General features: G+C 45.0%; 1 protein-coding gene across 1 annotated transcript; it reads right to left on the reverse strand.

Annotated features, from left to right (window-relative positions):
- Positions 1–8195: 8195 nt before the first annotated feature.
- On the reverse strand, positions 8196–9296 carry SPZ1 (spermatogenic leucine zipper 1). Its single transcript, XM_059691856.1, has one exon. The coding sequence runs from the start codon at positions 9294–9296 to the stop codon at positions 8214–8216; it is 1083 nt and encodes a 360-aa protein (XP_059547839.1). The 3' UTR covers positions 8196–8213.
- Between the last annotated feature and the right edge of the window lie 1709 nt (positions 9297–11005).

Raw genomic sequence — 11005 nt, forward strand, 5'->3', positions numbered from 1 at the left:
TGCTTTATTTATCCTAAGAATAGAAATGAACTGTAGTCAGAACAGTGAAAGAGGAAGTACACAGCTTTTGATATGAATTGTTGCTAGTTTTGCTTACAAAGAGGGATCTTGAGATTGGTTTGGGAACCAAAACTTATGATTTGAAATAAAACATCAAATACACAACCATCCTCAAATACACAACCATCAGAAAAAGAGTCAGCACACTATAACTTTCTACCCATAAATAAAAAAGTATTATGTTCTTTGAGGAAAATTCTACAGTGGATTTGAATCAAATCATATGCTACTAGCTTTTGCATATCCTTCAAGTCACAAGTTATGTGGTAAGCCCAAAAGCCTGGGATTATATTAAATTGAAAAGTGCCTAGAAGAAAGGCATGCACAGCAGGATAAATTAACACTAAAAAGAAGACTCTGAGAAGAAATAATATTTAAAGCTTAACTGCATTAAACAGGACTATGTACAAAATTCTGCTTTAAAATCTTCACCCATATAGTTATTCGTAATGCTATAGAAAAATATTTATAAAATATGTTGTCCATGATAAAGGCAGGATACAAAATGGATTATTCAAAAAAAAATAATAAAAGAAAAACACTTGGACTTCCCACACTATGTGGCTTGGAGACTGGCCCTTAAAAGAAAAAAAAAAGAAAAAAGCAAAATGAATTGTTCATTTTCACAAATATACAAATAAAATAATATTTAGGCCTCAATTAATGACTGTCATTCATTTCCATTAATTTTTTAAATATATTTTTTATTGATTTCAGAGAGGAAGGAAGAGATATATATATAGAAACATCAATGATGAGAGAGAATTATTGATTGGCTGCCTCCTGCACACCCCCCACTGGGATCGAACCGGCAACCCGGGCATGTGCCCTTAATCAGAATTGAACCCAGGACCCTTCAGTCCGGAGGCCAACGCTCTATCCACTGAGCCAAATCAGCTAGAGCCATTTCCATTCATTTTATTTTATTTTATTTTATTTTTTTCCATTCATTTTAATGGGAATAAATGCTGATACAGTCTCTCCCATCATATGATACCAAAACAATTTCACAAATAGGAAAATCTGCTTGGCCAGTGTGATTCAGTGGTTGAGCATCAACCTATGAACCAGGGGTTTGATCTCTGGTCAGGGCACATGCCCAGGTTGCGGGTTTGATCCCCAATGGGGGTGTGCAGGAGGTAACCAATCAATAATTCTCTCTCATCATTGATGTTTCTATCTCTCTCTCCCTCTCCCTTCCTCCCTGAAATCAATATAAAAAATATATTTTTTAAAGCTACAATTTATTTTATTAACAATTTTGTTCTTGATAATATCAACCACATATCTGGTAAAGTGTAGAAATGAACTACACAATGTTTTATTACTCAAAGATATTTGGAAAATAGAACAGTGTAGATGTTAGTTTTCATAGAGGGAAAGGCAAATGGAAAAACATATGATTCTTTTAGTTCCTGCAATACTATTTCACTGGGAATGTTTTTCTTTTACTAAGGGCTTGAATAGGAGAATTTTGGCTCTTAGGTTATTTATCAAGTAATTCATATTCCAAACATGACAACAAAATGTTGGTTTATGGAGTAGGAAACAATATTTCAAATTGTATTTTCAGTCCTTCTAACATATGAAAATTTCTTATGCCTATGCTTCATTCATAATAGAACGTGTGGTGGGGATTATACCCATCTTAATTGGGATTTTAATATTCATCTTTGTCCTGACTGCATAATGAGGGTTTTATATAAGAGACATTATTATTATTTATGTGGGGGATAAAAATGGTAATATTTTCCTCCCATCTTCTAAATTCTTCTATGCTGGGCAAATAATCAAATTAACAGATTAAAAGGAGAAAATCATTTTGAAAAGTGTGCATGGGAATTCACATAGGCATAAAAATTCCAAAGACAGTAAGGCAACATTGGGTATATATATAAGACATTTTTTGGACAGAGGAGAAGGGGAGAGAATGGGATATTAGGTTTCAGAAGTGAGAATGGGCAATTACAGGCAGGAAAATTCTTGCTAGACAACTCAGAAACAGAGGGACACAGTGAGTATCCAGTTAATAGGCGCCCACCTGCCGGAAGCCCTCTTATTTACCATTCGGTGCACAGATTTGTGCACATTGAAAGGAAGCCGGGCCGCACTCCCTCCTCTCTGCTTCCAGAGTGCATCACCCGAGAACCACTGCTGCCAAGTCACCACAGCTTGGCAACTCCTGTGTTGAGCATCTGCCCCCTGGTGGTCAGTGCACATCACAGGTACCAGCTGGTCAGATGGTTGGATGGTCACTTAGCCTTTTATATATGTAGACTAGAGGCCCGGTGCACAAATATTGGTGCACTTGGCAGGGAGGAGGGTCCCTCAGCCCGGCCTGTGCCCTCTCGCAGTCTGGGACCCCTCGGGAGATAATGACCTGCTGGCTTAGGCCTGCTCCCGGGTGGCAGAGGGCAGGCCCAATCCCTAGGTGCAGCCCCTGGTCGGGCTCAGAGCAGGGCCGATTGGGGAGTTGGGGCGCCGCCTCCTGTCATACACAGAGCAGGGCGATCGGGAGGTTGTGATTCCACCCTCAGTCATGCTCAGGGTAGGGCCGATTGGGGGGTTGGGGCACCATCCCCTGTCATGCACAGAGCAGGGCTCATCAGGGGGGTTGGGGCTCTGTACCGTCACACACAGAGCAGGGCCCATCAGGGGGTTGGGGCGCAGCCCCCTGTCACGCACAGAGCAGGGCCCATCAGGGGGTTGGGGCACCGCCCCCTATCACCCACAGAGCAGGGCCCATCAGGGGGTTGGGATGCCGCCACTCTCACACTCAGGGCAGGGCCGATGGGGAGGTTATGGCTCTACCCTGTCACACACAGAGCAGGGCCTGTGTGTGTGTGTGTGTGTGTGTGGGGGGGGGGTTGGGGCGCCGCACCCTGTCACACACAGAGCCGCAGGGCAATCAGGGGGTTTGGGTACTGCCCCCTGTCACGCTGATCCCGGTGCTGGGAGGCATATTACCCTTTTACTATATAGGGTAGAGGCCTGGTGCATGGGTGGGTGCTGGCTGGTTTGCCCTGAAGGGTGTCCTGGATCAGGGTGGGGGTCCCCACTGGGATGCCTGGCCAGTCTGGGTGAGGGGCTGAGGGCTGTTTGCAGTTGGTCACACACCCTTCAGGGTGGGGGTCCCCACTGGGGTGCCTGGCCAGTCTGGGTGAGGGGCTGAGGGCTGTTTTCAGGCTGGGGGTGACTGAAGCTCCCAATCGCTCCTTTTTTCTTTTTCTTTTTTTTTATTCTGAGCCAGCTTTAGCTTTGAGGCTTGGCTCCAGCTCTTAGGCCTCTGCTGCTGAAAGTAGGTTTCTGGCCTTTGCTTACAATGTTGCGATTCTGCTGGCTGAAGCCAGGCAGATTTCTGGGGTTTTGTTTAGCTTCTATGTTTGTTACATAGTTGCTTGCAGCTCAGAGGCCTGCAGCTGCAGGCTGGGAACGTTGGAGTCCTCCGTCACTGAAGCAAGCAAGCCTCATGTTAGTTTCAAGCTGCCTGGCTGCCGGCCGCCATCTTGGCTGACAGTTAATTTGCATATTGCCCTGATTAGCCAATGGGAAGGGTAGCGGTCGTACGCCAATTACCATGTTTCTCTTTTATTAGATAGGATTCTTAATTCAAATTAGGCTAAGGTGGCATCCTAAGATCTTCTTTCTGAAGCATGTTTCTCCTCTGAATCTATTAGGCCAGAAAGGGGAGAATAGTTTTCACTGGGTAAACGATTCAGCATTGACATTATTTTCAGTTCTTGAAAAATGTTCATTTCTTTCTGAGTCTTGTTTCTTAATAGCTTAAAAATAAATATCCCAAAAGCAGCTTCAGGATGGCAAAACTTTGGTTCCCTTCACTTACATAATAATAAGTGTGTGCCCTGGCTGGTGTGGCTCAGTTAGTTGGAGCATCGTCCTGTACACCAAAAGTTCACTGGTTTGATTCCTGGTCAGGATACATACCCAGGTTGCGGGTCCAATCCCCTGTTGGGACACAAGTGTAAGTGGGAGACAACCAATCGATGTTTCACTCTCACATAGATGTTTCCCTCTCTCTCTCCTTTCTCCCTTTCTCTCTAAAATAGAAACATATCCTTGGGTGAGGGTTAAAAATAATCTCTCTATATAAAAGTCTAAGTGTTCCAAAATCAGTTCTGTCTCCTTGTGAGCAACATGGTTGCCAAACTAAAAACCTTTTTTCCCAATTACTTTCAAATAGATGTGACCTGTGACTGAGTTCCTAACATTGGAAATTTCACTTCTGGATATGGTGCTGTGTACAATCTAATTCACGTCAAAACTGTGACTACCTTGAGTTTGGGTTGTGTGCAACAAGTGTTGCACTTTGCTGTGCTTCTCTAAAAAATTTTAAAAATTCTGCAGTTCCCTTGTGAGTTTATTGTGGTGCCCAGGCAGACTCAGTGCACAGTTTAGGAACTGGAGATATAGCCCTTTAACACTGGACAGGTAAATGACACTGACAGAATTCGTTCAGGCAATGCCTACCAACAAGCTAAACTGCAAGAAGTGACTGCTTTGTTCAGCAATTTTGCTCATTTCATACATTTAAGCACCTCCTATTTGAAACTCTTACTTGGAAATGTAATAGGACAAAGTCTGAGGCTAAAGGGATCACTCATTTTTTTGAAGGGGGGAAAAATGAGCATTAGTTATGTAACCAAATGGACTCTCCCAAAAAATACAGTGACACATTCTCTCAGTTTTCTTCTATCTGAGACTATGTTGATCTCACCTTCATTTCTAAAAGATATTTTCACTGGGTAAACAATTCTGGGTTGACAATATTTTCAGTTCTTGAAAAATGTTCATTTCCCTCTGGCCTCCATGATTTCTGATGAGAAATTTGTGATATTTGGCTCATTGTTCCTTTACATCTAATGAGTCTTTTCTGCTTTCAAGAATTTTACTTTGTAGGTTTCAGAAATTTGATCATGAGTGCCTTGAACTTCTTTGAATTTATACTTTTTAAAGTTCACTCAGTTTCTTGAATCGGTAGGGTTATACCATTTATGAAAGTTGGAGAGCCAGTTTTTCTGCTTTAAAATCCTTGTCATATAATTCCAACATCTGTGTCATGCCATTGTTGGCATCTACTGTCTTTTCTCATTCGAGTTGAGATGTTATTAGTATGATTGTAATTTTTGTCTATGTATCCTAGACATCTGGGCATTATGTTATGAGACCCTGCATCTTATTTAAATCTTCTGTTTTATCAGGCTTCCGCTGGTGCTGTGTCAGCAGGGGAGGGGTATAGAAATCTAGGCTACCCATGTGGTCTCCACTGACATTACACCCTACTGGGGGAAGGAGGTTGGGAAGGATGGTACTTTGTTACCATCAATTTTTGGTAGAACTTCAGAGCCCCTCCTCCCCCCACCCCACTCCCCACCCCCGCATCTCCTCTGCACTACCCCAGAAGAAAGGGGAGGAGTGCTTTATTACCTCCAGGTGATGGTGAAAGTCTAGGCCAGGGGTGGGCAAACTTTTTGACTCGAGGGCCACAGTGGGTTCTTAAACTGGACCAGAGGGCCGGAACAAAAGCATGGATGGAGTGTTTGTGTGAACTAATATAAATTCAAAGTAAACATCATTACATAAAAGGGTACGGTCATTTTTTTTTTTTTAGTTTTATTCATTTCAAACGGGCCAGATCCGGCCTGAGGGCCGTAGTTTGCCCACGGCTGGTCTAGGCTCACCACTAAGTATCCTATCTAATAAAAGAGAAACATGGTAATTAGCCATACCTCTGCTACCCTTCCCATTGGCTAATCAGGGCGATATGCAAATTAACTGCTAGCCAAGATGGCGGCCGGCAGCCAGGCAGCTTGAAACTAACATGAGGCTTGCTTGCTTCAGTGACGGAGGAAGCCAACGTTCCCCGCCTGCCGCTGCCGGCCTCTGAGCTTGCAGTTTGAAACATTGTTACAAATATAGAAGCTAAACAAACTCCAGAAACCTGCTTTCAGCCAGCCGGGATCTCAGAGCTGGAGTTGAAACAGTGTTTCGATTATAGAACCCAAACAAACCAGATACCTGCTTTCAGCAGCTAAGGCCTCAGAGCTGGAGCCAAGCCTCAGCACTAAAACTGGCCCAGAATAAAAAAAAAAAAAAAAGGAGCAGTTGGGAGCTTCAGTCACCTGCCAGCCTGAAAACAGCCCTCAGCCCCTCACCCAGACTGGCCAGGCACCCCAGTGGGGACCCCCACCCTGAAGGGTGTGTGACCAACTGCAAACAGCCCTCAGCCCCTCACCCAGGCTGGCCAGGCATCCCAGTGGGGACCCCCACCCTGATCCAGGACACCCTTCAGGGCAAACCAGCCAGCACCCACCCATGCACCAGGCCTCTACCCTATATAGTAAAAGGGTAATATGCCTCCCAGCACCGGGATCAGCGGAGCCGCGAGGCCTCCCGGCACCGGGATCAGCGTAACAGGGGGCAGTGCCCAAACCCCCTGATTGCCCTGCGGCTCTGTGTATGACAGGGGGCGGGGCCACAACCTCCCTATCCGCCCTGCTCTGTGCGTGACAGGGGGGAGCTCCCCAACCCCCTGATGGGCCCTGCTCTGTGCGTGACAGGGGGGAGCTCCCCAACCCCTGATCGACCCTGCTCTGTGAGTGACAGGGTACGGAGCCCCACCCCCCCTGATGGGCCCTGCTCTGTGCGTGACAGGGGGTGGCGCCGCAACCTCCCCATCGACCCTGCCTTGAGTGTGACAGGGGGCGGTGCCCCAACCTCCCAATCGGCCCTACCCTGAGCGTGACTGAGGGTGGCATCGCAACCTCCCGATCCACCCTGCTCTGTGCATGACAGGGGGCGGTGCCCCAACTCCCCAATCAGCCCTGCTCTGAGCCCGACCAGGGGCTGCACCTAGGGATTGGGCCTGCCCTCTGCCACCGGAGAGCAGGCCTAAGCCAGCAGGTGGTCATCCCCTGAGGGGTTCCAGACTGCGAGAGGGCACAGGTCGGGCTGAGGGACCCCACCACCCCCCTGAGTGCACAAATTTTTGTGCACTGGGCCTCTAGTTTGATAATGGGGGTGAGGATGGAGGCATGGCATTTTCCTTGCAGTTTAGGTAGAGCAGGACAGCTTTTGTTCAAAGATTTGTCTGGCCATGCTGTTCCTTTCCTCATCCATTGGCAAGAGAAAGCAGGCTTTAGGGGGGATGGGATATTTTGTCTAAATGAATTGGCATTTCTGGGTTGTGGGCTCCTCAAGCACTCAGTTCGGGATATAAAAGGGACAAAAAGAAAACCGAGGGAACTCAACACCATGCTGTTCCTTAAATCCAGGGTCACTGGAAAGTCTCTCGCCTTCTCTCCATCTTTCAGAGTCTTGTGTCCATTTTATACATATGTGCAGGGTTTTTCGCTTGCTTGATGGGAGGAATAGAGAGAAATGCATCTGCTCCATAGTTTATGGAACTAGAAGTCCAGCTCCCATAACTGCTTTCTGCCTCGGCTAATCCTATTGCACCACCTGAAGGCATGGAGGGAACTTCTCTGCAGAGCAAAATCTAGATATACATCTATTCTAAACAAGCCCAGAGTCCTGCCCCTGGGCCCTCTTCTGCCTGGTCTGTCTACCTTCACTAGTTGAGAGGAATATTGGGGAAAAGTAGATTCAGGGGATGGAGAAATTTATGAGAGAAAAACTGTAGGGGTGTTTTGTCAGCATTATTTTTAACTCCAGTACTTCCCACACTTCAATGGATAATAGGAAAAAGGGAAATGCATTTACAAAGTGGGCTTTAAAAATTCATTATTAAAGTGTTACACAGTTTTTCCCCCAGAGCCCTACCCTCACCCCAGGTAATGATTAATAAAGAGGAAAAAAACCTTTTCTTTGTTTGTTCTGGTGTTTATTCAGAGTTTCACTTTGGTTAAGGTGTCATAGGGTCTCTATCTAACAACAACAAAGACAGGCTGGTTGTAAAGATGACAAGTTAGGAACTTGATGTTGACACTAATGGTCATGAAAGACCAAACTTACGTAACTACTGACGTAATAAATAATGTGTTAATCTTCTTGCTCCATAGCTTTTTCGTGGTTGAACCAGCAGATCTACCCTAGGTTTGGTGATTGACGATGCCTGGAGTTGGATGCCTTAGAGTTTTTTTAAGAATTGCCTTTCCTTCTGCTGTTGGTAGTTTCTACCTTAGTCTGCTGACTGGCCTCTTTTTTCTCCGAAGAGCTTTTGCAAGACAACGATTGAACCTGTTGTTACGAGCTTTCTTATTACGACAAGAATCGAGGTTTTGATAATATCTGTCTCTGATCTGAAATGTAACTTCCGTGCCTTGCATATTCTGCTTACACCTTCCTGCCTCCCTGTCCTGTTCACAGTTTACCTGGATCGGCTTCTCGTGCAGAGCTGCGTCTTTCTGACGGTGGAGCTCCCTGAGGAGTTCCACTCTGTGCTGCAGGATCTGGCATTCGTTCTCCAGCAAAGCTGTGATCACGTGCAGTGAATGCGTGTTGTGGTTCAGTTTCCTCATCTGGGCCTCCAGCTCATAGTTAGCGAACACGCTATGCAGTGGGGTTTGGAAACGGATTCCATAACTTTCACCAGTTGCTCTTAAGTTGTGCTGAGATTTCTGGTACAACTTCATGAGTTCACACAGCTCAGCGTGTTGCACACTCCAGAGTTCCGCTCCCTGTAGTAACTGCTCCATGTTCTTCTTAAGTTTGGTATTTTCTTCTTGAACATGATGGGATCCAGACTCTGCTTTTTCCTTATTTAGATGAGTTTTATTAACGGCTCTTCCTTCTTCTGAAGGATTTACCGCATCCCTTGCCAAACCTTGTACACTGTCGTCCGAGCTCTGGTTTTCCAATATCATCATCTGTTTCTTCGCACTCTGTTCTTTGAAAAGCAGCCTTTTCAATAGCACTTTATTTATCTTATCGAGTCCTCTGACTTTTTCTTTAAGTTCTGACAGTTCCTCAGCGATATCAGTTTCCTCAGAAGATTCTTTTGTTTCTGCAATCTTCTTTTCATGACATTTCATGTTTTGAAGAGCCTCTTTAATTTCTTTTAATAATTTTTCACACTTCTTTGTAGCCTGTTGTTTAGTCTCTCGATGGCAACTATGACTTAAGGAAAAGTGAGAAGTGCAGGAGACAGGGGGAAGTGATTCTATTTCAAGTAAGGCAATGAAAGTCTTAGAGCCCAACGCGTCTCGATTGGGTTTGGGAGAAGGTTTAGGAGTTCTGCAGAGTCTGGGCCCTTCCATCACAGCTGAGTTAGTAGGGCTGGTGCGCGGGGCACGAGGCAAGAAGAAACCCTTAGAGATTCCAGGAAGGTGATGGTCCTCTATACAAATGGTAAGAGAATATGGAACTAAGCAGAAGTCAGAGACCAGAGTTAAAGTCTGAAACCCGGTAGATGATGTTTAGGTGAAAGGTGACATCTCAGACAACCTAAGGGGGAGGGTGGGTGGGAAAGGGGACTGGAAAGGACCTAGGGCCCCATCTCTCCTCCTCCCGGCTTCTGGCATTTATTCCCTGACCCTAGCAACCAGGTCTTTATTCTGTCACCGCACCATCGTGGCCTATCCCCAGCTTCTGTTTCCTTTGTGTCACAATTGAAGTTCTTAATTCCCTCCCCAGTGACTCATGTATCAGAACCACCCTTGAGCTAACCCTACTCCTCACTCCAGAGAGATCTCTAGGATCTTATTCATCTGATTCAAACTGCATTTAGTGACTCTCCTACCTCATCCCCACCACCCACAACCACCACCTTAACCGCAGTGTGCTTCCCTACCACCTGCGTGCATGGCTGAGAGAGTCCTGCCTGGTGAGATCTCCCCATGCCTTCGGAGCCCCTGGAGCCCTTACGGCTCCGCTCAAGCAGAGATGCCCCCACAGAGAACATTATCCTTACAAAACAGACCCCCACGGTGCTGCGTTTATTTTTTGTGATGATTTTAGGGAAAGGTCAGGAGTCAGTCCATTCAAAGATATTCTACCGCAGTAAGGAAAGAGCATTTGAACGGTTCTCGACAGCACACTTACAAATTGGGACTTTTCTTAGCTCCAAATTCAGGCATCCTCGGAGACAGGCTTAGCACGCTTGCCCCCGAGTCACATACATCAGGTGATATAAAAGTTTTTAATCGTTACTTTTCAGAAGAACTTGTTAAAATGGCACAATTTAAGCATTTCAAATATCTAAGATCCTATAGTGGGTTATAGAAAAGTGTCTGAAGTGACCTTGAGAACATTAAGTTCAATCAAAGAACATTTATTCCTTAAGTGAGACTTTTTCTTGGCCTTCAAAATCTTACTCGGAAGGACTTTAGTAACTAGAAGTTTGCTTTCCATTTTGGGGGAAACTCATAATCTCGTTTTTTTTCCCCCTTTTATTTTTTTAGAGGGAAAAAAAAAATTTTTTTTCCCTTTCACAGTTACCAACTCACTTTGGCTGAAGTTTCCCTGAGCTCATGCTCGTCTTCCAGGCAGTGGGCTCAGAGCCATCGCCCTGTGACTGACACTCCACAGATACAGCATGTTGGTCCGTTTTCTACGTACAGGGGCACCTTCTCTAATTTACATGATGCTACCAGCGAGGCTACACTTGCCCTTACTCTTGTTTCCTCTCATAAGGTTTGAGTTTGGTTGGCATTTCCCCTTTGAATCAAGGCATCACTTCAGATAATTTTTTAATCTCCAGGACAATGAAACTTTTTTTTTTATTTGATTATTAATTTCTAGCTGTATTGCATTGTAATCACAAAATATAATATTTCTGCCTTGTGAAATTCATATTTTCTCTTTGGCCTAATAGATTATCAATGCTCACATGTGTTTTATGGATATTTGAAAAGAAAATATATTCTCTGTTGTTTTCTTTTTGCATGCAGCTTTTTGCTACTCTTAGACATAAATCTGACATTATCATTGTCTTTGATTTTTAAGGAAACTGGTTCAAGATAGCTTA

This window comes from Myotis daubentonii, chromosome 4, assembly GCF_963259705.1.
Source record: "Myotis daubentonii chromosome 4, mMyoDau2.1, whole genome shotgun sequence".
Taxonomy (NCBI): Eukaryota; Metazoa; Chordata; class Mammalia; order Chiroptera; family Vespertilionidae; genus Myotis; species Myotis daubentonii.